At 42.9% G+C, this 26,952-nt stretch overlaps 1 protein-coding gene across 4 annotated transcripts in view; it reads right to left on the bottom strand.

Annotated features, from left to right (window-relative positions):
• HHLA2 (HHLA2 member of B7 family) overlaps positions 1 to 26,952 on the bottom strand; it is a 35,956-nt gene that overhangs the window by 7,003 nt on the left and 2,001 nt on the right. For 2 of the 4 annotated variants that reach the window (XM_074972826.1, XM_074972807.1), the window contains 6 exons: positions 17,708 to 17,753; positions 14,251 to 14,338; positions 11,507 to 11,818; positions 10,624 to 10,884; positions 5,342 to 5,653; positions 1,388 to 1,467 (listed from right to left, as the gene is read on the bottom strand). In XM_074972826.1, the coding sequence (XP_074828927.1) occupies positions 1,388 to 1,467; positions 5,342 to 5,653; positions 10,624 to 10,884; positions 11,507 to 11,818; positions 14,251 to 14,305 (1,020 nt within the window). In that variant the 5' untranslated portion in view covers positions 14,306 to 14,338; positions 17,708 to 17,753. Of the gene's footprint in view, positions 1 to 1,387; positions 1,468 to 5,341; positions 5,654 to 10,623; positions 10,885 to 11,506; positions 11,819 to 14,250; positions 14,339 to 17,707; positions 17,754 to 26,551; positions 26,618 to 26,952 lie in introns of those variants that run through there. The other 2 variants (XM_074972817.1, XM_074972833.1) reach the window with 2 other exon arrangements.

Consider the following 26,952-nt stretch of genomic DNA (forward strand, 5'->3'; position numbering starts at 1 on the left):
TGGAAGGTTGCAACATAACACTGCTCTATTTCACAGAATTCAAAATAATACACAAGAACCCAAACCAGAGAGGGAAAAAACAGGCTGCACCCTAAGGCAGGGAGGCACAAATCACCCCTTCTTGCTTTAAACTGACTCTTTTCAAACTGATTCCCATCACACACTTTGTTACAGACCTTCCCTAGCCTGCAAGCAGGCTCCTGAAGTGATTGCTTACCATTCTAATGCAGTCCTCAATACACCACAGTTATTGTCATGGAGGAAATGCAGAGTGATTGTGTTAGACAAGGTTTACAAAGGAATTAAGGTAATAAGAAGCTATCTTTCCCTGATAGGCCAGCAGAATTCCATATTAAAAAGGGAATTTGGTTTAGGTGAGAGTTAGGGACTGAAGCCTGCAGGTTCCTTTATTGCACTAAACACATAGAAAGGAATAAAGCAATACAAACAGTGAGGCCCGGGGTCTACACCTATAACTTAAGTCGACCTACATCGCTCAGCACTGTGAAAAATTTTGCATCCTGTGACTTAGTTAGGTTGACTTAACCCCCTCTGTAGATGCAGCTAGGATGGTGGAAGAATTCTTCCATCAACATAGCTACCACCTCTCAGGGAGATGGATTACTGCAATGACAGAGAACCTCCTTCCATCTATGTAGGAATGTCTACACTACAGCAGCTGTACCGATAGCTACCTATAGCATGCTGTAGCTATACCACTGTAGCACGGACATACCCTGAGAATGGGCTTATAACCTTTGATGGCTTGGGATCTGCAGCAAACCAAACCCAATCCCTGTGGATCCCTAAAACCTTTGGATCTGTGGCTGAGGAAAGGTTTGAAAGAGTTCGGGGGAAGAGAAGCTCTGTAGAGGTGCATGCAAGCAATTGGTTTTTCATTTCAATAACAGAGCTTGGACGTATCTAGATTAGTTTTTGCCAGGTTTAAGGCTAGATATACTTGCATGCAGCTTCTCTTTCAATGTAGAGACTACGTGGGGATTGTTTTTTAGATCTGCTTGGTGCAGTGTGCTCTTGAAAAGAAAAAGACCTTAGGTATATGCGGAGCAAAAGGGACCTACCCCGGATCACTCAGCCACCAACGGCAACAACATCATCATCATGTAAAAGACAGAGCAACACAGACACTGCTTGCAATCTATAGGGGCATTGGGGCCGCCTATAAACCACAAGGAGTAGCAGAAACAGGGAATATTAGTTACAACCTATGATTTTATATTTTCAGTCTTTTGCCAGCTTCTTAACTAAACCAAATCAAATATGCTTGTCAAGCATCCAAATTCTGACCTTATTAGTAGTAATTATATTTTTACACACATCTTGTTCTTGGGGATTTTACAAAAACAGCTATTAAAGCAATACATACCTTCACAGCACAGCATACAACAAAGGCAATGATGAGGATCAGCAGCACTATAGCTATCCAGTAGTAATGTGAGGATTTTTCTAAAAATACATAGTTCATATTAATTTCAAACAAACAGAAGATGTTAACATTTCTCAAGTGTTTCAGAAGGTTTAAAGCCTATGTGCTCCTACTAAGTGAAATACACAGCAGTGCAAGCTTGACTTAATACTCACAACAGTCCACAATGGGCATCAGTCTATTACTTCTTTCCCATTTATAATTCATAAACTTCTAACTGAGCTGGGAACTAATCTTTTCTTTCAATTAACATGATTGAAATTTAATTTTAAATAAAAGCTTTAAGATCCTGCAATCTTAAGAGAATATAAGTTTTCAAACGGTAAGTACATTTGAAACCCAAATCGCTGAAAACGCTCCTTTGCTTACTGCCACAGTCTCAAGGCAAACCTGTATGTGTGGCTTTATGGGGCGGCAGGGTAAGGCTTGGTTACTTCCACAACAGTCTAATTAAAAACAAGATCAACTGGCCCCATCCTGTAAACACTGTCTTCAGATATAGTGCTCACTAGCATGAGTAGCCCCACTGCTTTGCAACGGGACCACTCAGCAGTAAATGTTATACCTGATAGTACAGATGGCTGGGAAATGGAAATCCCTTCCTGTGACACATTTTGTATTTCTGTAAGAAGAACTGAGTCTCAGATCAGGATGAAACCTCAAATCATGACTGATTTCTTTAAAACCCTTCCTGCAAAATCAAAGAAATTGTTTCAGGAGCCCCAAAACAGAATTGTCGGTCTCCCAGATGCCTGCCTGAAAGGAGAAGGAGATGTTTGTTGGGCCATTAGTTATATTCATGAACGTGTTACGGCCTTTTAAGGAACTTGGGGCCATCTGCATCCTCCAACCGTAGCCCCTCCCCTCCTCCTTCAGGGTGAGATCGCTTCTTTAGAATCATCTCCTGCTTACCTCACTTTCTGTATATGTTTGGAGTACACATGCTTGTGGCCTAATGATGGATTATTGTAAAAACTGCCAGTTAAAGGGAGGCTGTCCAAACTGACCAAGGATCAAGCTTGCTCAAGATTGGACCACATCATGAGGGTCCAAGACATGCAACGGTGCCCTGAGTTGCTCGGAAAACCTCTAGGGAAGTGCCATAGGGTGCAGTAAGCTAGAACTGCAATCTTGAAGGTTACAGGTGGAAGAATGTGTGTTCTTGGACCACCACAACACCAACAAAGGCTAATATCCCTGCTTTCAAAAGCTGGTCCTACAGAAAGAGGAGACAAAGACAACCACAGGCTACACAAGCCTGACCAGCCAAGTTGCCCAGAAGACCATGATGGTGAGAGGTACTAACCAGAGACCACATCACCTGGTCCCACAAGCTGCATTCTTGACTCTGAAGACCACACAAGCAAATAGTGAATCTTTGTTTTTCCTTAAGCAACCTTTTTTTCCTGGTTTATTATTGTGACAGAGGAACCACAGAGTCAAATTTCATCAAGTAGCATTGTGATCTGGCACCTGGGGTTGCAGTGCCACTCAGTGAGGGCACTCTCTGCCCATTTTGCCCCCTCTTCTGGGTGGCCCTGATGCCAGGTAGTCAAAGAGGACAGCAAAACCCCACTGTTCTATAAAATGGAAGTAAGAGCTGCTATGTTATCCAAGTGGGGTAAACAGACCAGGGAAAAGCCAACAGTAAGTCACTAAGCACATAGGAATGTTGGGAGGAGGCTAAATATTACTTTGAGTGCCAAGAGGCAAACAAGTTTGATTCTCAATCTAAGGGCTTGGCTACACTAGCGAGTTAGAGCGCATTAAAGCAACCCCGGGTGCCCTAACTCCCGACCCATCGACACTGACAAGGCACTTAGAGCACCTGGACTCTGCAACTGGAGTGCTCCTGGTCATCCACCTCCACGAGAAGCATAAAGCTTGCTGCGCCTCGGCTGAAACGCCCAGGCGTCAGAGTGAACAAGGTGTTGCATTACTGCACTGTGATCGGCCTCCGGAAACATCCCATAATCTCCTTAAATTAAGTGGCCACTCTTGTCATTGTTTTGAACTTGGCTGTAGGAATGTGGATATGCCCTTTGAAAGCTCCATTTCTGACAGCGGGCATGCTTATCTGCTCCGGGACAAAGCAGCCATTACTGAGGAATGTTGCTGCTGTGAGTATGAGAGAGAGAGGCGGGGGGCAGTGGGAGCTGCTGCTGTCTGAACTTACAAGACAGCACGCTGACATGCTCTCAGCCCCCCCCAAAACCCCACTCTCTCTCCCCCCACATACACACAACACACTCCCTGTCACACTCCATTCCACCCCGCCCCCTGCATTTGAAAAGCACGTTGCAGCCACTTGCATGCTGGGATAGCTATCACAATGCACTGCTCTTTGTGGTGTTGCAAGAGCTGCTAATGTGGCCATGCACTTCCAGCTGAGAGTGTAAACACAGGGCAGCGTTTTCCCTGCTGCAGTCTCCGAAATCTGGTTTAACTCCCAGTGCTCTACAACTGCAAGCGTAGCCATGCCCCGAGACATTCAGCCAGTGTAGTTGCCAGGAACAAGATCCTACAATTAGGGTTTAGAGCAAAACAGACAACTGCCTCCTTTAATCTTGCAATTACCATTTGTAAGAACTGACCCTGTGTGGCTGGCTCTGTCAGTCTGATTACTGAATTAGTTGGTGAGTCTATTTGACCTTCACTGAAAGAGAATTAGAAAGAGATGGATAAGCTATTCATTGAGTCCCCAGGAAAATGGAGGGACTACAATGATAAATATAGCCAAGAAGTCTCAGAGCTAAATATCCACTACAGCTCTCAAAGTTTAGCCATGCATATAAAAATTCACTTTTGTAAGTCTAAATAAAGGTCTTCTATTTGGCATAACACTAAAAAAAAAAAAAATACAACGTAACTGTGTTGATCTCCAATGAATTTTCTTTATCTGCTGGCACTGTAGAGAATTTTTTTTCCCACCAGTGCGGTTTGTGAGTTTACCATATGTCTGAAAGAGTTGGTGCTGAGATGTCTTCATCAACAGACAGCATTTAGGGCCTGAACCTGCAAATTGCTGAACACTCTCAGTTCCAGCTGAAGTCAGCGGGAACCGACAACACTCAGCACCTCACAAGGTTGTGTCCAGAATCAGCTTTAGATATAAGAAAAAATGTCCAAATCTCTCAAGTAAATAAATCTCAATATTCAGAAAAGTCTAAACTTGCTTTTTTCTCATCCAGATCAATATTTCTCTAATAAAATACCACAATAGTCTACCTACCTCTGTACGAATATAGGCCCACACTAGATTTGGGTGAACTATGATTTTAAAATGAGTTGGGATATTAGCATGAACAATTGGTCCAAAGCATGGAACCAAAAAGAATGAAACCATAATAAGGAAGAGTAATTGTGTTACACTTGTAGCAACCCTTCAAAATACCAGTGTTATCTTATTTAAGGTTTGGCCTAAAATAATAGAAATAAAATATAATTAAGAGGGTACCAGATGCAGTAAAGAATTGGCTATACAGTATACAAAACGCCATCTGCCCTTAGCTAAGATCTGACAATTGATAATGACATCACTTGTTTGTTAAAGGGTATAAAAGAGTTAAAGGGTTCATTGTTAATATCTGTCTGACCAAGTCGGAGCCAACCAATATGGGTTTAAACAACCTTGGGATTAGCCAATTTGTAATTCTCTTTATCAAATGCCTATAAAATGTTTTGTTACTGTTTGGATGTAGTAAACAGCTTTTTAGGCATATTTAGAGCAGTTGTATAAATACCATTACGTCTTTGGGTTTAATAAAGGGATTTATGGTTAAATTAATTTCAACTTTTCTCTCAGAGGACTTGAAGTCATTTTTCCTGACATTTTGCAGATTTGAATTGACCTTTTTCTCCCCAGCCTGCAGTGTAGAAATTGCAGCAACTTACCAACTTGCAAAATTCTTACAGTGAGTTGTGTATAGTGTGGTGTTGAAATATTGCACATGTATTCTCCACTGTCTGCCAGAGTAAGATCCCTTATGATTACTGAGTAGTCCTGTTCATTGATTTTCTCCCAAGAGAATCGAGTTTTAAACTGTTCAGGGGGTTGTGATGAGTTAGCGGAGGACGCCAGAACCAAGGTAGATGCATTTCTGATTATTGTCCAAGTAACTATGAAGTCTTTAGTATATGGAGATCCTTGAGCCATAAATTCACATGGAATTGAAACGGTATCTCCTTCCTTTTTAAAAATCTGATCTGAAATATACAATTTAAAAAGCAACAATTAATGGGAAAGCAATGGTTTGAACAAGCTAGTGTGAAGGATGCTCAGACTTTTTGTGCACTACTTTTGAAGCAATCTTTTGATATAATTGTACTGATACTTCACTATAAGCTTCGCAAGACATCGGACTGCAGAAACAACTTCCTGAAAGAGTCATTTCAGACACTGTAGTTCAGCCTTAGTAGTTGGTTTAAGCAAACAAACAAAAAGGGGTGAAGGTGCGGAGAGGTGGCAATTGCTTTATATTAAATGAGTTTTTGTTTATGCCAAAGAAAAAACCCTCTTTGCATTGATGTGAACATTTCCCGACTGAGTCATCTCTACTAACTCTGTAACCTTGTGTTAGCTTTGCTTTCTGACTCTTATGCAAACAAAAGGCACCACCTAGTTTATTTTTACTACCTAAGCTGCATGAAGTCCAAAAAGTAAAGAGCATAAAAGGTGCAAAATTAGACTCCATTTATTTTTGGTTAAAGATCTAAGGTTTTTAGAACACAGGTTCGAAATAAATTTCATCATTAATGTACTAGTTTAAAATATGAAATTACATTTAGATATCATTTTCTTTTTTTTCTTTTTTTTACCTTTAAGGGAGGAAAATATCTGGACACCACAATTGTTCAGTGCCTAACATTTCATCTTAGTTAATTGCCTAAAATAAACTCTAGTACTACCACACAGCTCCTAAAGTAAACAACAGTGGTGGAACAGAGTCCTCAACTATAAGGATTAGAAGAGGGAAAATATTAACATTCAGAGAGTGTTACTGTTTTTTTCCTCTTTTATTTAAGGGAGAAAAAAGGCTTCCTAAAGGACACTTACAGATTAGTAGTGGTCAAAGGAAGGTGTTAAATAGGACAGAAATTCTCATACACTCACACAAATTCACAGTGCCTTGGGATGAAATATTGCAACCAGTGCTAGGTGTAGAGTTTATGACTGAGAATAGTGACTCACCTCAATAGGCACAAATGAATGGAGAGGGATGTCTGGCAACTTGTATTAGGGGCAGGAAACCATAACATTTCTACACTACATTAGTATGCCTGGTGTGTGGGGCTAGGTCTACACGATGAGCAAGGGGCATGATTCCCAGCTCGTGTACACACATTCACACTAGCATGCTAAAAACAGTAGTGTAACCATGATAGCACGGGCTGAAGTGACACAGGCTAGTTGACCTGTGGAAGAAGTGGAAGGTTGGACATATGACCAGGGAAGAGTATAAAAATATTGCTCGGGCATGTAGGAATGAAATCAGGAGGGCCAAATCGCACCTGGAGCTGCAGCTAGCAAGAGATGTCAAGAGTAACAAGAAGGGTTTCTTCAGGTATGTTGGCAACAAGAAGAAAGCCAAGGAAAGTGTGGGCCCCTTACTGAATGAGGGAAGCAACCTAGTGACAGAGGATGTGGAAAAAGCTAATGTGCTCAATGCTTTTTTTGCCTCTGTCTTCACTAACAAGGACAGCTCCCAGACTGCTGCGCTGGGCATCGTAACATGGGGAGTAGATGGCCAGCCCTCTGTGGAGAAAGAGGTGGTTAGGGACTATTTAGAAAAGCTGGACGTGCACAAGTCCATGGGGCCGGACGAGTTGCATCCGAGGGTGCTAAAGGAATTGGCGGATGTGATTGCAGAGCCATTTGCCATTATCTTTGAAAACTCGTGGCGAACGGGGGAAGTCCCAGATGACTGGAAAAAGGCTAATGTAGTGCCAATCTTTAAAAAAGGGAAGAAGGAGGATCCTGGGAACTACAGGCCAGCCAGCCTCACCTCAGTCCCCGGAAAAATCATGGAGCAGGTCCTCAAGGAATCAATCCTGAAGCACTTACACGAGAGGAAAGTGATCAGGAACAGTCAGCATGGATTCACCAAGGGAAGGTCATGCCTGACTAATCTAATCGCCTTCTATGATGAGATTACTGATTCTGTGGACGAAGGGAAAGCAGTGGATGTATTGTTTCTTGACTTTAGCAAAGCTTTTGACACGGTCTCCCACAGTATTCTTGTCAGCAAGTTAAAGAAGTATGGGCTGGATGAATGTACTATAAGGTGGGTAGAAAGTTGGCTAGATTGTCGGGCTCAACGGGTAGTGATCAATGGCTCCAGGTCTAGTTGGCAGCCGGTGTCAAGTGGAGTGCCCCAGGGGTCGGTCCTGGGGCCGGTTTTGTTCAATATCTTCATAAATGATCTGGAGGATGGTGTGGATTGCACTCTCAGCAAATTTGCGGATGATACCAAACTGGGAGGAGTGGTAGATACGTTGGAGGGCAGAGATAGGATACAGAGGGACCTAGACAAATTGGAGGATTGGGCCAAAAGAAACCTGATGAGGTTCAATAAGGATAAGTGCAGGATCCTGCACTTAGGACGGAAGAACCCAATGCACAGCTACAGACTAGGGACCGAATGGCTCGGCAGCAGTTCTGCGGAAAAGGACCTAGGGGTTACAGTGGACGAGAAGCTGGACATGAGTCAGCAGTGTGCCCTTGTTGCCAAGAATGCCAATGGCATTTTGGGATGTATAAGTAGGGGCATAGCGAGCAGATCGAGGGACGTGATCGTTCCCCTCTATTCGACATTGGTGAGGCCTCATCTGGAATACTGTGTCCAGTTTTGGGCCCCACACTACAAGAAGGATGTGGATAAATTGGAGAGAGTCCAGCGAAGGGCAACAAAAATGATTAGGGGTCTGGAACACATGACTTATGAGGAGAGGCTGAGGGAACTGGGATTGTTTAGTCTGCAGAAGAGAAGAATGAGGGGGGATTTGATAGCTGCTTTCAACTACCTGAGAGGTGGTTCCAAAGAGGATGGATCTAGACTATTCTCAGTGGTAGCAGATGACAGAACGAGGATTAATGGTCTCAAGTTGCAGTGGGGGAGGTTTAGGTTGGATATTAGGAAAAACTTTTTCACTAGGAGGGTGGTGAAGCACTGGAATGCGTTACCTAGGGAGGTGGTAGAATCTCCTTCCTTAGAAGTTTTTAAGGTCAGGCTTGACAAAGCCCTGGCTGGGATGATTTAATTGGGGATTGGTCCTGCTTTGAGCAGGGGGTTGGACTAGATGACCTCCTGAGGTCCCTTCCAACCCTGATATTCTAGGATTCTATGATTCTATGACCTGCGTACAAACCCACCTGATCCCTGAGTACAGACTTGGGGCAGCTAGCCCAAGTCATCGCTGCCCGTGCTACTACAGCTACACTACTATTTTTAGGGCGCTAGCTCAGGTGAGAGCTAGTACAAGTATGTCTTCACAAGCTGGGACTCGCATCTCCAGCTCACATGTAAATGTGGCTGAAGTGAGGGGATACGGAGAGTGACTCTGAGGGCCAATGGGGGGGGAACTGCACCCCACATTGCCTCTTGTCTGGCTAGCAGAAGGCTGCATGATCTCAAAAGGTTCAGGTAAGCAGCCAGAAATCTAGTTCTAGCCACTGTGAGGCATTTATAACACTCAGCACCAGGTGACCTTTAATGATGGGGAGATGTGGGATTCCATTAATGAGCTATGTTAATATGCTACTGTACACACATTCAGAACAAAATGCTGCTCTGCGGAGTGCACAGTGGATTGAGAACTATGAGTTCTGTGCATGGGCTGTAGGGAGCGCAGAGTAGTGGAGTCAAGGTCAATCACGCAGATCTGACAGGAAACTTTGCTCTTTCATTGCTGTTGCTTCAATTAAGAAATATTTCTGAAGAGATAAGAGTCTCAGGAAAGCAATGGCTATTTGCTGAAATGGATTTCTAGCGAATGCAAAAAAAAAAGCCTGAAGCAGCAGGAGTAAATAGACCATAGGAGAGAGCTAAATTTCAGTGGCCCTGTTTTTCCTTATGCAGTGATACCATCTATTTTCTGCCCAAGTGTATTTTGTTATTTGAATCTGGACAATCTGTTTGGCTGCTGCTCCGCTCCGCTTCCCCTAGGCCCCTTGGGTTTGGGTAGAGGTAAGGAGATGTGATCTGGGGAAGGGGTGGGGGCGGAAAGGAGACAGGGAAGACAAATGGTAGTAAACAGACTCAAGGAAACAATAGGGAATGGACTGAGCTAGGGACAGATTGGTCTAGAACACCAGATGAGGAACAGTTTCCTCCCCTCCCCCCATCTGTACTGGTGCAGCACAGGCAGGGTGAAAGGAGAATGCTTTAGGTCAGCCACAGGTAATGTCTGGCTGGGTCACCTGGACAACGGGAGAGAAAGAGGTGGGGGATGGATTGGGACAATTTTAAAAAAAAAAATGACAAAAAGGACATAATCTTACATTGTCTGTCTAGGCATGACATATGAACAATATTTATATTTTAAGATCTTCGCAGCCAGGAGGATCTCTTACTAAGAGATCTTTACGGTAATATGTACAATGGATCCCAAATCCAGACTGAGGCTATTGAGTGCTACTGTAATATAAAATTAATATGTGTACTAAACAAAGTTAGCTGCCCCAGTGTATTAAATGGGCACAAGCCGAGCCACAGCCATCTAGAGTTGGCTATAGGCAAGTCTTACTATTGGGTGGTGCTGTGCGATAGGTTTGCAATGACACTCCAAACCACATTATGGTTGTGTTTAAAAACTCCAGCCAGGGTCATAAGGTTCACAAACCTATTGAGGAAACTTCCGTGAGTTTGAAATAGTTCTAAATTCATTGTTGTGCAACTTGTGAGGTGCAAAACCCACATGGTCAAAACCTAAGTATGAAGCTGCCACACACAAAATAAATGCACTTCACAGTTCTGAAATTTGGGGGTGAATGTTGAGGGGTTTTCACTCATCTCAGCCTAGCTAGTTTTATAATCAACTGAGTTCTACGGAAGGTTATGTAACCTTAACAATTGTCTCTCTACCAATTCAACACAATGTAGATGCATGCACTCATTATGGCTCAGCTGTCCTGGACTTTATACATGTTTAAGGGATGGAGAATAGTTCAGTCCTACCTTCCATTTTCCATTCAGCAGTCCAACTTTGGTTGTGAAATTGAACATGACACTGGTAAGAAGAAACTTTGTTTGCAATGTTCTTCTCACTTCTAACTGAATAGAGAGGGCCATCTTGGGTTACTTCCATTTTTGTGTTTTGCACAGATGTACTATCATTTGCCCATGTTATGTTTGGCTCGGGATAAATATGAAAGGCAAGACATTTCAACAGTCTCTCTGTGTCTCGTTTTTCATATTCCATTGCATAAGATGGGGAAACTGTAAAGACAAATCAAAAAAAAAGTCTGGTACTTTCAACATTCTGCTTAACTTGGCGTGATTTGTCTTCTGGAATAATACAGGAGAAAATCTGTGGAACACAGAAGTCAAATCCAATTATTTGTGTTTATTTCAGACTACAGTGTTGCATTTGCCCCATTATCAGTGATCAGTTTCCAAACTTCTGTCAGAATCCACCCTTCCCACTTACTATTTAAGTTCACACACTACCCAATTGCATTCCACAGACCTGCAGTGATTTTTAACCTGAAATCACTGCACTGTAGCTTTTCATCCTCTGCTAGAACCAGGTTATTTCTTTTACAGCTAGGGTGACCAGATGTCCCGATTTTACAGGGACAGTCCCGATTTTTGGGTTTTACTTATATAGGCTCCTATTACACCTCCCCCTCACCTGCTGTCCCGATTTTTCACACTTGCTGTCTGGTCACCCTATTTACAGCTGAAATGCAACAGTGAAGTATAGAGCTGCCTTTTAGTGCTGATAGACTGGAAAGATATTGGTGCTACTACTGGTCTGAGGTATTTCAATTTCAGCTGACAGGGAAGAGAATAAGATCTGCTACATGTGCAGTTCAGGTATTTTAAATATCCTTCTGACCTGTTACGTGCAGTCTGACTTTCACGTCTGTTTTATCTTGATTTGTCCCCACATAGCAGCTGTAGAAGCCGTCATCACTCAGGCTCAGTTTACTCAGTTTTAAGGAGGCATTTCCATTGGGAATTTGCTCATGAAAAAGGGATGTTCTCCCCTTGTATTCAAAGTCTTGACGTTCTAGCTGATCCTTCCCATAGTAGTAGCTGTGCACATTTTTGTTCCCTTTCTTCCAGTAAATTACTTCACCTTCAGCACGTGCAAAAGAGCAAGGAAGGATACAATCTTTGAAAAATCGCCCTGTTACCTCTTCAAGACCTTGAAAACACAATGCACATACTATAAATGCATGAACATTTCTGAATGGGTTACTAAAAATAAATTAGGTAAGTCCATTAGGTTCCTCCCCCCACCTCCACCCTCAAATAAGATCACAACTGCAGTCCAGCTGAATTGATCTTCCGGCCCTAACAGGTGCACATCTCCCACCATTTGTATGTTTGTTTAAACATATGCCCATTGTTACAATTTCATGTCACCCTCATACCTCCCTGAGCAGGGAGGGTGGGATGAGAGTCACATAATCCTTACTCCAGTACACCAGTATTCTAATACATGACACTCATGTTCAGACATACTCAACTCTGCATCACTAACATTCTAGACTGCAGCCTTCCAGTGCCCAAATAATTGGGATATATATACAGGAACTCCTCACTTAACGTCGTCCCTGTTAACGTTGTTTCGTTCCTGATCTATTAGAGAACAAGCTCATTTAAAGTTGTGCAATGCTCCCTAATAACGTTGTTTGGCAGCTGCCTGCTTTGTCCACTGCTTGCAGGAAGAGCAGCCGGTTGGAGCTAGTGGGTGGGGGCTTGGAACCAGGGTGGACCAGCAGCCTCCCATCCGCTCCCCTAAGTTCCCTGTGCAGCAGCCGGGCAGTTCAGCTGTCCCTCCCGCACTGCCCCATGCTGCTCCTGGGAGCCTCCTGCTTGCTGTGCATGGGGTGGGGGGAAGAGGGGTGCTGATGTCAGGGTGTCCCCCTCTCCCCGCTTCTGTACCCCAACTCCACAGAGCAGGCGGGACACAACAAGGCTCAGGACTGAGGGAACTTCCTGGCAGCAGCTGCTGTCTCAACTTGCTGATCTATTTAAAAGGGCAATGTACTTAGAGTAGGGTCAGCATACTTAAAGGGGCAGTGCATCTCTCTCTCTCTCACTCTCACACAGTTTGTGTGTGTCTCTCTCTCTCACACACACACACAGTTTGTGTCTCCGTCTCTCTCTCACACACACACACACACACACAGAGTGCATGTGTGTGTGTGTCTCTCTATCTCTCACACGCACACACACACACACACACACGCACCCCTCCACACTTTGGAAAGTGGAGGGAGTGGTGCGCTTGAGTGGGATAGCGTGGGTTCATCTTCACGTTCAGTTTCTGCAGGGAATGTTTGCAGCCACTGCCATGCGTCTATTGTGTCTCCTCCCTCCACTCGTGCTGCCTTGTAGAGTGTGAGGCTATGTTAACAACAGTGTGTTAATCGTTGAGGGCTCAGCCGAGTGCTAGTTCATCATTTAGCAGCAAAGCATTCCCTGGGAAATATCCCACTGTCTGAGGGCTTGTCTACATTACCCACTGATTCAACGGTGATGACACCGCAGTAAGTATATCTAAGTACATCGACTTATTCAGTTAGCTGAAGTGGTGTAACTTAGATCGATCCCCTGACTCCACCACTTCAACCAAGCTTCACAATCATCACTGCTGTGTACAGTATTAAATTGTTTGTTTAAAACTTATAGAGTGTGTGTGAGTGTGTGTGTGTGTGAGAGAGAAATTTCCCTGGAACCTAACTCCCCCTACTTATATTAATTCTTATGGGGAAACTGGATTTGCTTAACATCGTTTCACTGAAAGTAGCATTTTTCAGGAACATAACTACAATGTTAAGCGAGGAGTTACTATAGAGCTTTACAGCTCCAGTACGCTGTACCAACATTAGCTAATTAACCATAGCCCTTTATATTGTTCTAACATTTATAAGCTAAACATAGCATTACTTGAGGTTCTTTTATCTCACATGGTAGGGAGCCTGTTGATTTGGAGCTAAAGTTCCTTGTGCTCTCTCTGCTGTTACCCTGAAGACCTGGGAGCAACATTGGGTAGAATAGCTGATAATTGATACTGTCAGTATAACCAGAGAATTGTTACAAATTGGTGCCTCATTGATGTATTTGGAATTGGGACCAACGTTGCCTTTAACTAGGGTGACTGTATGTTAACCACGGCTATTGAATGGAACGTCATGCCTGCTCAACAGTATATCATCATCATGTTGTACTCCAAGGGCTACAGCGTACAGAGGAGAACAGACCTGCTACAGATAATGAAGATTCTCAAGTGGGACGGGCTGATGCTTTAGAACAGAAAGTTCCAGCATACAAAGACCTACCTACCCAAGAAACCCTGTTGTTCTTAGACTTGTGCTTCAAGCTGCCTTCATATATCAAAAGGTAAAAAAGAGCACGGCTGAGTTTGTTTTTCCTTTGCTGCAATGCAATCCATTTACAAGGACATCCTTATTTTGCTTTGAGTGCCTTATATCAATTGAGTGCCTTAAGTTGATTCCTTACCATGATTATTATCTTGACAATGCCTCTTTTAAGTAATTCACCTCTTGAAAAAAAAAAAAAAAACTTTAATTTCTTTATCATGTCCATGAACACACAGCTCACACTTACCTGAAACTACAGCATACAAATGAAACAGAAAGATGAGTATTTTCTGAACCTTCATGCCTTCTTTGATTCACAGTAGTTTCATTTCTAACTGATAACATAGAGGAGAAAAAAAAAACAAAACAGTTTACGGCCTGTAAAATGCATATCCTATTGTACTGTATCAATCAACAATTATTATAATGTTATTTATATAGCTCTAGATGTGGAGGTGCCTTTCTAGACATAGTGCAGGTCTGTTATCAAGAGTTTAAAGTCCTAGTTCTGCAACATTGCAAGTGGGTGAACTCTTGCACCATTGCGAAGCCCCACTGACTTTAACAGGGTTCCAGGCTAATGCAGGGGTGTGCCCACAGCTATCAGCTTTCCAATCATGGACCTCAATAGGAAATGTACAGGGAACTCCACTGCTAATCCCAAGCGTTCAAAAATCAGGAGACAGGCCCCCAAAATCATAAGGGGCTTAAAATTCACAATTTAAACAGGAAAAAAATTGTCTTCTGGTTTCTGGGCCTTCAGCGCTTATATTTTCAAGATTTTCTCTGCAACTTTGAGGGCTAGAAACTTGATTTAACAAAAATGAAAACTGATAATATCACATAAAAGAAAATTACCAGTCTTTAATCTGTTGTGAGGATCCATTAAAGACAAAGACAAACTGATTTTAAACAAATGTGATAAGAATAATTATTGTATGCAGCAAAGTTATGCAATTAACAGGTTGTCTTTGTAGTTCAGAGAACAGTGAGGTTTAAACTAACAGTTCAATTCTGCCCCTATTTATCATCATCATGTTCCCATTACACTTCTGACGTTTAGGGCAGCGACAAAGCTCCTCCATTCCTGTCTGTTTCTGGCAAGTCTTTCAGTGGTTCCCCATCTGTGCCCCAGGTTTTTCAGCTCGGTTTCCACAGCTTTTCACAATGTTGTTTTCGGGCAGCCTCGTTTTCGCTTGCCTTCAGGTGTCCATCTTATTGCTACTCTGGTGATGGAATCAGTTTCTATCTGAAGCACATGGCCAATCCATCTCCAATGCTTCCTGGCAACGATGGTGCTCATATTCTCTTGGCTGCATTGTGTCACTAGATCTTGGTTTGAGATTGTTCAAAAGATACGGAGGATTTTTCTGAGGCAGGCTGTATGGAATGAAGACAGTTTGGACATGTCATACTTTCTCATTTCCCAGTATTCTGCACTGTAAAGTAATGTTGAAAGTACATAGCTCTGATAAATCTTGAGTTTGGTTTTGGAGTTGTATTTTTGATGATTTCTAGACTGTACTTAAGCTCCTGAAGATGTTACTGGCTTTACTGATTTTGTTCTGGATGTCCTGGTTTCTTCCACCATCCTGGCTGATGGTGCTGCCCAAGTATGTGAATATTTCTACATTCGTGAGAACATAATCCTCTATCCATGATGGTGAGGCAATATTAAAGGTCATATCATTTGTCTTATTTCAATTGATTTTCAGTCCAATTTGCTGGCTGAATGCATTGAGTTAAGTTGTTTTTCCTTGTATATGGTGTTGCAAATGTGACAGGAGAGAGACATCATCTGCAAAATCCAGGTTTACAAGAGATGAGGGAGGGATAGCTCAGTGGTTTGAGTATTGGCCTGCTAAACCGAGGGTTGTGAGTTCAATCCTTGAGGGGGCCATTTAGGGATCGGGGCAAAAATTGGGGATTGGTCCTGCTTTGAGCAGGGGGTTGGACTAGATGACCTCCTAAGGTCCCTTTCAACCCTGATAGTCTATGATTCTATGAGAAAGGTGTTCATTTAATGCCTCTTGGCATGTCTTCTGTTGTACGCCGCATTACCCACTTGATGGCTGTGTTGAAGAGGATTGCAGACATGACACACCCCGATGTACTCCTCTTTTGACTTCAAACCTGAGCTCACTGTGATCAACACTACACGTAAAGTAGAAATAAAAGCTTTTGATGATGATTATACGGAGAGGGAATTCCATTCCAGAATGCACCATAGGCTGGCCCTGTGAATGCTATCAAAAAAGCATTTTCAAAGTCTATGAAATTTATGTAGAGCTGCTCTTGCCATTCTAAGCATTGTTCTATTATGTTTCATAGAGTTGTCGAGGACTCGAACCTCAGACGGGCACGGTTCGTTGTCTGACCGGAGAGAGACAGGCAACACCAGCAAGGTCCGAACTCAAAGCTCTTTATTGAAGAGTGCACACAACAATAGAGAGCAGCCCATCTCCAAAGAGAACCAGCCAGCCTCTAAGTAAAACTCATAGGTTTTTATAGACAGTCCCGTCGCATCACAGATTTATTTATAAAGCAGCCCACCCCTCCCCTATATTAGTTAAAATCCTCTTCCTCTATATGCATGCACATCTACCCCCCTTATTGTAGATAACTTTTAGCAAATTGTAGTGCTTTACTAACTTTCTTATCGGTATGGGTGTCAACCAGGAGACGAGGAGTTAAAACAGACATAACACAAGAGCAGGGAGTGGAAAACAGCGCCTCTGTATTTCAAGGACTGTTCCCAGCACATCTGGTACAAAAATGCAGGAATGCAGGCCTCCCCTTTTTTTTCCCACTCTCTGTAACTTAAACAAATATTCCTTCATTCTACTTTCAGAGACTTTTTCAGCAGCCTCTCTTAGCCTGACTTTGGTTCAGTTGGCATAACTGCCTCCTATTTAGTTTTTCTTACCTAACAGAGTGAAGATCTGGTCTGTTCATCCATGCCCTTTCTGAAAACCTGCTTGCTCTTTTCTGAGAACACTATCAATACCAGTCCTCAGACGCTGGACTATGATCTTATACAATACTTTGCTTGGCACAGATAAAAGTGTGGTACCACGCCAGTTATTTCAATCACCAAGAGTTCCTTTCTTTGGTATCTTCACTATAACCCTATTGGTCCACTCTTCGGGCACTTTTTCTCTTTCCCAGACTGATGTAAATAGAGGGGCCAGGACAGATGCTGCTAAATCAGGATTTACCTTGAACAATTCTGCATTCAAGTTATCCTTGCCAGGAGCTTTCCCATTTTTTAATGATTTGATGGCTTGAATGATCTCTCCCTTAGTTGAGGTGTTTGTGATATCAATACAGCCCCTAGTTAAGCAGGGCTTAATTTGTGCCAGGGCTGAGCCCCAACACTTCCAGGCGTGGCAGTTCACAGCCCTGGCACCTCTGCCTTGCTACATCCGTTATGAATGTAAAAAAAAAAATTGCCTGAGTCCCAGGATCTCTTTCATTACAAATTAAGCACTGTATTTAAGTTTCAGAGTCCAATACTGTCAACGTTTCTAAAATAGTTGGTTCTGTAGCCACATACGATGCGATGCACTATCTGACTGCTGCTTTTATAGAAGCTGCTGGAATGGAAGTGTTTTCCTACTACCCTTTCCTATATGGCTGGGGGCAGGTGTTTCCTGCCATCAGAAAGACCCTGATGGATTTGCGGTAGAACAGTGTGTCCCTACCTGGAAGTCCCCTCTGAAGACACCCGAAGCAGCCATCCAACACCTCCTGAAATCACATATAAAATGATTAGACAGCAAAGGTTAAGTTAGGAGTTTGGCTGAGGCCTCGAGAAGCAGCAAGAGGGAAGGCAGGGGAGCTCCCCTTAGAAATTAAAGCTATAGAGTTAAAAATCCCAAGCAAACGGTCCAGTGTCAGCCTGTTGCCAATGTATGTGAACAGATCCTTTAAAGTCCAGTTTGTAGAACCTGAACAACTGACCCTTGGAGAGTTCCAGCCAATTTTAATCTCATTTGCTTCCATGTTATAATTTACAGTGCTGCAGCATCTTTCATCCAGAAAGTTCGCAAGTCAACTTTGATTATATAGAGAATAACTGAAATTAATTCATGGCCACGTGTATACCGAAATCAAGGTTGCCAATTAAACTGCCCATACAGATGTGGAGGTGCAGGGGAGCTATAGAAGCTAGAGCCTCCTTTTTTAGAAACACAGACCTCTATCATTTGAGCCAAAGGAAAATCATCCTCCATTAGTCACTACTATTATGGCTGTTACCCCTTTGCTAGCTAATGCTTGGGCCCTTGCTGGACTGTTCCTCTTAGGAGGAGAAACTGATGAGAGAAGTCAGGTATTTCTTCAGAGCAATCCTGTTTATTTACATACAATGTACACAAAGTCCTGTTTTCCCGAACACAGTAGGACCTAACAGCAGGTAGTTTTCACTCAGAAATCCAAGTGTATCCTTTTAGCCCAAAAGAAGCCCTGTCTCTTGGCTTCCTCCCCAGGAGCCCTGCTCACGCTTGTTTCTTCTGCTTTCTGCCTCTCATACACACAGCTACAACCAATCAATCGCCAAACCACTGTGTTTCACAATCAGTCCCAGGGAAACCCCTCAGGCCACATAGTTTAACTTCTATTCAGCCTTACCATGTGGCTCATTGCCTCAGGCAGTGGCTATCTATCACTACATTAAGGGGTATTTAATTCCTCCTTCCATTTAGCTTGAAAGAAAAGTACTTAGTACATCCATCAACTTTAACAAGGTCTCTGATGGTCTACAGATCAAAGATCTGCTTGATGGCAGCCATTAACATCTTGCAGCATAACAAAGGCTTTTAACCCCTTGTAGTAAGGTGGACTGGCTCACCCAAGATACAGAGGAAGAGGGTGGCTCCACCTCCTGCTACCAACCTGCTTATTTGTCCCTTCAATTGAGTGTTGAGAGCCACTATAGCTGGCACAGAACAGCAGTCATGAGTGAAAGAAGAAAACGCCCCTCTGGGGCAGCATTGAGAAAAAGAAAGCAAGCAAAGGAAGCTTTTCTATCTAAGCAGAAAGGAGCTCTCCTGAGATACATAGACACAAATGTTCACAGGTGAGCCTTCCGGCCACAGTGAGGATATGAGTGGTGAGGAGATGCCTGATCTTCCAGTTAGTCAGAGTGCCGGTGACCTGGCAGCTACTTTAACATCCATATCTCCATCTCAAATGGATGTAACCATGCACATTCCTGAAGAAAAGTGTAGATCACAGAAGAGTGTGGTGGAGGCGCAAGAAACAGCTGCTGCTGAGTTTAGTTCGTTAAGTCTAGATGATCCAGGACTGTGGAGCCACTTGAGCAGAAGCCTGAGGGACTTCCTTGTACTGCATCGGCCACAGCAAGTGAAAAACGTCGAGTTCCCCAAAGACAATGAAAATAGAAGTTTCCATCCAACACACTACTGGTGTGAAATGCCCAATGGTGACAAAGTGGAGAAGCCATGGCTTATGTACTCAGAAACCCAGAATGCTGCATACTGTTTTTGTTGCAAACTCTTCCAGTCTAATGTTCCAGCCACATGGGATTCTACAGGAATAAAGGACTGGAAAAATATGGCTGGAAATCTGGCATGCCATGAGAAGGCAGCAAATCACAAGAGAGCATTCCATAGGTGGAAAGTGTTTCAGATGAGACTAAGGTTAAAGGCCACCCTAGATGATCAGCATCAAGAGAAGACTGCATCAGAGTCTCTTTACTGGCAAAATGTTCTGAAAAGGCTCATTGCCATTGTGAGAATGCTTGCTACCCAAAACCTAGCACTGCGTGGCACTTCAGATCAGCTGTATGTGCCGAACAGTGGAAACTTCCTTAAAATTGTGGAGCTGATGGCTGAGTTTGGTGCTGTACTCCAGGAGCATCTCAGAAGAGTCACCACCCAAGAAATGTACACACACCACTACCTTGGAAAAATAATTCAAAATGAGATCATACAGTTACTGGCAACAAAAGTTAAACAGAAGATTGTGGCAGATCTGAAGTCAGCAAGATATTACTCTGTTATTCTGGACTGCACACCTGACATCAGCCATAGGGAACAAATGACTTTAATGGTGCTTTTTGTAACAACAACAGAACCTAGTGAAAATGTCCCTGCAATGGTGACTGTCAGAGAGCATTTTCTAGAATGTATTGACATTGATGATACTACAGGAGCTGGTATGATAAATGTGCTTCTTAAGAAGCTGGAAGATACGGGAATTGCAATAGCTGACCTGAGAGGTCAGGGCTACGATAATGGTGCCAACATGAGAGGAAAGAACAGAGGAGTGCAAACATGGATCTGGGAGTTAAACCCTCGAGCTTTTTTTGTCCCATGCAGTTCTCATTCATTAAACTCAGTCAGTGATGCAGCATCAGCTTCTAGTGAGGCTGCTGAATTTTTTAATGTAATTCAAAGCATCTATGTATTTTTCTGTGCATCAACTCATCGATGGCAAATTTTGAAGCAACATCTGGGAACATCCTCTCTGACCCTGAAACCACTGAGTGCCACACAAGGGAAAGTCGAGTGGAGGCGATTAAGCCTCTCAAACACCAAATTGGGAAGAGAGATGATGCCATAGTTGCCATTATGGAGGATAATGCTATGACAGGAACTGTTTGTGGGAGAACAGTGGCAGAGGGAAATGGAATCACCAGAAACATACATAACTTCAAATTTCTGTGTGGCTTAGTGCTGTGGCATGACATACTGTTTGAAATAAATGTCGTAAGCAAGAGACTCCAAGGTGTTGACCTTGATATATCTGGAGCAATGGAACAACTGGACGAAGCAAAGTCATACCTACAGTCTTACCAGTCAGATGAGGGATTTCAAAACGTTCTGAAGAGTGCACAGAAGTTGGCAGAGGAACTTCACACTGAAGCTATTTTCCCACCCATTCAAGAATACAAGAGCCACTGAAGAAGACATTTTGATTACGAGACATGGGATAATCCCATAAGAGACCCCGAACAACAATTCAAAGTTGAATTCTTTAACCAGGTGCTAGATTGTGCAATACAGGCAGTTGAAGAACGTTTCATGCAGCTCAAGGAACACAGCACTATAGTTGGGATGTTGTATGATATTCCAAAACTCCTCACTATACCTGAAGAAGGCCTACACCAGCAATGCAGGGCACTAGAGACAATGTTGACACATGATGACATGCACGATATTGATACGAGTGATTTAGGTGATGAACTGAAAGCCCTTTCAAGATACGTTTAAGCACGATCAACTCCAAAGGCTGTTCTGGAATATATGTTCACAAATAAGATGACCACCCTCTTTCCAAATGCTTTTGTTGCTCTGCACATACTTCTAACACTTCCTATAACAGTTGCCAGTGGAGAACGCAGCTTCTCCAAGCTGAAGTTAATAAAAACACATCTATGCTCCACAATGACACAGGAGAGGCTGGTCAGCCTTGCAGCCATCTCAGTTGAGCATGAGGTGGCCCAGACTGGACCTTCAGGAAGCAGTTCAAATCTTTGCAACCAAAAAGGCATGGAAAGCACCACTTTGATCATTCAAACAGATAAAAATGCCAGTGTTTACTATGCAGGCAAGAAAAGTTACATTTGCTGTTCAGGCATTTTAAAGTTAAGTGTTACTTAAAATTTTTGAACAAGGCATTTTAAGTTCTCCTTTATTGGGGTAGGTAGCAGAGCAGTACCATGAGAGGAGTAGAACAGGAAGAAGACAGCTTTGGCCCAAGCGAGGGAGCATGGGGGCATCATTTGAGTGCCCCGTCTCAGGTGCCAAAATGTCGTGGGCCGGCCCTGCTGCCAAGGGGACTCAGGGTAGCTGGTGCTGGGGCCACGCTGCCCACCTGGCCCTCGGACTGCCCCACCTGGTGCACTGGGGCTGACGTGCTGCCGCTGCACCGCCCGGCCACCCAACGCTGGGGCCAGGGACCACAGTGGGAGTGCTCTGGGCTACTGCGGGGGAGGGAGGGCAGAGGGGAGACGCTGGGGACTAGCCTCTCCCCGGCAGCCGGCTCACTGGCTGCCTACGGTAAACACCTGAAAATAACCTAGCTTCAAGCCAGTAGGACTCTTTATAGAGCTATTAAAACACAATAACCCACCCCTTATCAAAACTATGGCACTCACAGCTAAACTGGATCTTAGAAGGCTGGTTTGAAATTGTGGCCATGTAGCCTAGGGAACTGAACTGACTGGATTAGTGACATGGTGATATTTTCTATCCCTTTCCTAATAGTTCCTAACATACCATTAGCCTTTTTGACTGCTGCTGTGCATTGAGCTGAAATTTTCAGAAAACTATTCACAAAGATCCCAATATCTCTTTCTTGAGTAGTAACAGCTAATTTAAAACTCCTCATTATATATGTGTAGTTGTTTTCCAAGATGCATTACTTGCATTTATCACTGTTTAATTTCATCTGCCGTTTTGTTGCTCATGCAGTGTCGCTGTATAAGGATCCACCACTGGATCGGTCCCTGGATATTAAAGGGAGAAAGTGAATGAGGTAATATATTTTATTGGATCGTCTGTTGGTGATAGAGACAAGCTTTTGACCCACACAGAGCTCTTCTTCAGGTCTGGGAAAGGTACTACAAGCAGCACCACTGAATACAAGATTGAACAGATAGTTTATCTGTGACACTCCTAGTGGAATAACTCTATTTTTTACAAATAAAAGCAGATTTATAAAACTATAAAATAAAATCTATAAAACTTGTCTGGTTTCAGAACAAGGATTTATTTATTCCTTAGCATACAGCATTTCAGATGATCATTTACTCTCTCTTTATGATTGTAACCTGGCAACAGCTGATTTAAAGTATGTGTAAGTGCTTACAAGAATTAAAGCTCTTAATGCTTCTACCAATAAGGAAGTAAAGCGAACTTGGAAAGCAGCAGGTAGCCAAAGCACCATATTAGTCCAGATGACTTTTGTTGCACAAAAATGAATACATGACTACAGTCTATAAACTGTTAAATACCTGCATTAGCTCAAGGAGGCCAAACCCTAGATGTTTTCCACCTTCAATTTTGAAATCCAGGGCCCATTTTACATGTTAGAAGCCCCTTATCTTGTGTGCTGTCTCTTTATTTCAGAAACCAGCATTGAAAGGGGGCAACGTGATGCTGCTGTGTGTTCCAGAACTCAATAATTTCAGTTTACACTGGTGGATCCTTATAGGGGTTACTTCAGAAATTATCAGAAACCAGCAAGTATGTAGCAACTCAGCAGAAGTAGCCAAAAGTTGAGAAGTCTTATGGGATCCTGTAATATGTTCTTTGTGCTATTTCTTCTGGTGCCGTTCTTCTTGGGGGGCACTTTACTTAACTGGGAACTGAGTTTTTTCATAAAGAATTATATGCCAACACTGCAATTTTTTTCTTTAATAAAAAGGCAGAAGTGGCTTAAAAGTCAGAAAGAGGTATGGTGACCAGATAGCAAGTGTAAACAATCAAGACAGGGGGTGGGGAGTAATAGGCACTGAATATTGGGACTGTCCATATAAAAATGGGACATCTGGTCATCCTAGAATGAAGCCAGGTCTGTGCTAGAAAATGTTGCCAGTATAGCAATGTTGGTTAAGAGTGTGATTTTTTTGTGCGTGTGTTTTACATTTCTAAACCAGCAAAAGCCCTAGTAGAAGCAGTTACCCTGGCATAAAAGGGCTTTTGCCACTATATTTTATCTTGCTCTCCAAAGTAGCATAAACTATACAAACAAAAGCACTTTTTTTGGAGGTATAAACTGCATCTACACTTAGGAGGGTTTTGCCAGCATAGCAGCAAAACTTAAATGTCAGCTAGACCTTACAACCTGGAACTCATATCCATAATTCAGATGATATGGAGTAGAATTGATAACAATGAACACTGAAATGCATGCCCACTTTCCCTCTATTTCAGGGGTTCTCTATGCTCCCTCTTTTCCACCTTCCACACCATGGCAGAGTGTCTGTGTGGCCTCCCCTCCCATCCCCTTGTGTCAGGGGCACCTTCTTCCCCTCACCATTCTCTTTCCATTTTTATTTTGTGTTGGCTCAATTTGGTGAATTGCTGCAGCTGATGGCCAGTCTGGTCAGGCAATATGCAGCACACGTTGGTCTGGTTATTAATCCAGATACAACTAAGTCACTGGTTATTACCATCAAGTAGCCTCCAGCTCCAGATTACCACCAGTGCAGTATTAACCTGTGCAGACATGATATCGAGCAGCTAGTGACTGTCAAATACCGTACTTGGGAAGCAACAGACAGTGCTGGAGGATGCTGAAAAGATGGGGGTGCTCTTACATGGTTGCTGCTGTGTGTCAGGTCCTTCAGCGGCATCACGGGAGGCGTTGGGCCACCAACATTACTATAAAGCTGTGGTTCTACAGAACCATGGTTATACCAACTTTATTGTGGGCAGTGAGGAAAGATGAAGAGTAGCAGACTGACATTTTTGATTCTCCTTGTCTTCACCAGCTGCTCCATATTAAGTGGCAGGATTACCTCAGCAATGAGGGTATTGGGAGCTGAACCCAACAACTTCCTCCATCAGCATTAGTTCAATTTCAGTGGCTTTCTTGGTATGGATATATTATTAGGATGGAAGACCAACAAATTACAGAGTGCATTTACTAAGGAATGGTCAGTAATCAGGTGGTCAGCAAAAGCTTTGGTGGCAGAGTAAGATCACCAACGACAGACAGACTGAACATCCAGTCAGACTGTCTTAAAGACCGAGCTAGAGACCAACCTGGCTGGCTTTCAGTGTGAAAGGAGGCTACGTTCCTTTGGAATTTGCCATGATGATTGGCTGCCGCCACCTAGAGAGAGGCTTGCATATACTAGTTGACACTGGATTCTCCAGGGACGAATAGACAAAGGATTTTGGGATAAATAGCCTCAGTTTAAACTGACTCAAGGCCTTCTACCTGATCCAGCAAACAGGCAGGATCTCCCACTCATAGAGGGCCCTATTCCTTAGGAAACGGTTGGAATGGCTTTGGCCCCAAAAGAGTGAATGTGCTGATTCTGAGCTGAAGTTGTGATGATTTTGTGACCACAGGAGAGATCCCTATGTGGGGTTTGAAGGACTAATCACCAACCAGAGCCCTTTTGGGAGTGATGGGGTGATCTCTGATAAGTATATTAGCATGCTATTGTTCTTTTGTTGTTTTTAATGTTTTCTATAATGCTTTCACCTTAAGAATAAATGTGCTTGCTATAAAGAGCTGTGTGGTAAGTTAACAGTGGCAATTACACAGTATACATCTATAAGGAGAGAAATGAAGTAAGCCTTCTTAGGTAGTCTGGCTGATGCTGGGGAGGTTGCAGTATAGTCAGGAAACTGTTCAGCATGGAAATACCACAGTCAGAAAAACAGACTCCTATCTCCACCAAACAGCGGCAACAGCTGGGAAGCCAGAAGCCTCGAGCAGGTGCAGTTGCTGGACCACAGAGAGGGAGTACAGGTGCCGATGCCTTGAACTGTGCCAGTTAAACAAGAGGCGTTTTCCGTACTCAGAAATCTGAGCCTGCCTCTCTAGTGAGTTCTGTGCTCAAAAGAAGCTCTGTCTCTTAGCTTCCTGCCTCACTCACTCTCTCAAACACACAACAGAAATGAAACCAATCAATCCCCCAGTCTCTGCTTTTCCAGTTAGTCCCCAGGTAAACCCTTCTACTTACATGGCTTAGCTTCTGATTGGGCTTGCCCTGTGGCACCTTGCCTTGTGTGCTGGCTTCCTCTTGCTTCAGCTATCACTACACAAAGGGGCATTTAACTGCTCCTGCCATTTAGCCCAAATAAAAGATAGGCTTGATAAAAATCAGTGGGTATACTGGCTGAGACGGATCTATAGAACAAAGCCATGTTTGACCTAGTGTAATATTATTCAAATTGTTAGAGGTTCTAAACATTTTGTGAGTATATTCTTAATGGAGAGACAAAGAGGGTGAGGTCATATTTTTTTTGGACCTCAGCCACCTTGTCCCTCTAATATCCTGCAGCAGACACCACTACAACTACACTGTATAGAACAATGGAAGTTCCTAAATTTAGCCACCTGAAATGAAAACAAAAACACAACAGAAGCTGGTCCCATAAAAGATATTACCTCATCCACTTTGTCTCTCCATTAAGACTGTGTATTAAGAATAGGACCGACAGAGTTACAACTACACTGCATATATTCTTAATGACTGACTGATATTTGAATTCACATTAGCTTTGAAAAGTTGTTAGCAAGTCAAACTTGATGGTAGTAAATAAAAAATCAGATTCAATGTTGAAATTTAGACAAAGAATTGTGAGCCTGAGTTCAGGCAACAGACTAAGTAGTAAGAAACCCATAAACAAATGTATTAAAGGAATAAATATGACAATAACTATGGCATTTTAGTTTTGAAAGTACTTTAAGAAGTCAAACATAGTTAAATTACTGACCAAACAAATCCATTCTTAAAATAACACAACTCACATTTCCTCATCTTTAACAGCAGTTAATCATATTTGTATTTTTATTTTTGTTAAGCATTTGGTCTAAATTACAAAAATGGTACTCACAGTAAACGAAATCAGTGCTGCCCCTTGAAGCACAAAGTCAGCTGTTCAAAACTGAACTATGTCTCTCTATAAAAAGAGGTGGGTGGGGTAAGCAACATTCCTTAGAGGTCAAAAGTCTATTGAACCATGCCATTAAGACTTGAGGATGGAAAGTTTGTTGTTCTTACAATATGCGAACTAGATACCATTAACTTGGGTTTGAGTAGAGACTGGGAGTGGCTGGATCATTACACACACTGAATCTATTTCCCTATGTTAAGTATCGTCACACCTTCTTGTCAACTGTCTAAATGGGCCATCCTGATTATCACTACAAAAGTTTTTTTTTCTCCTGCTGATAATAGCTCATCTTAATTAATTAGCCTCTTACTCCACTTTTTCATGTTCTATGTATGTACGTA

This window comes from Natator depressus, chromosome 1 (assembly GCF_965152275.1).
Source record: "Natator depressus isolate rNatDep1 chromosome 1, rNatDep2.hap1, whole genome shotgun sequence".
Classification (NCBI taxonomy): domain Eukaryota; kingdom Metazoa; phylum Chordata; order Testudines; family Cheloniidae; genus Natator; species Natator depressus.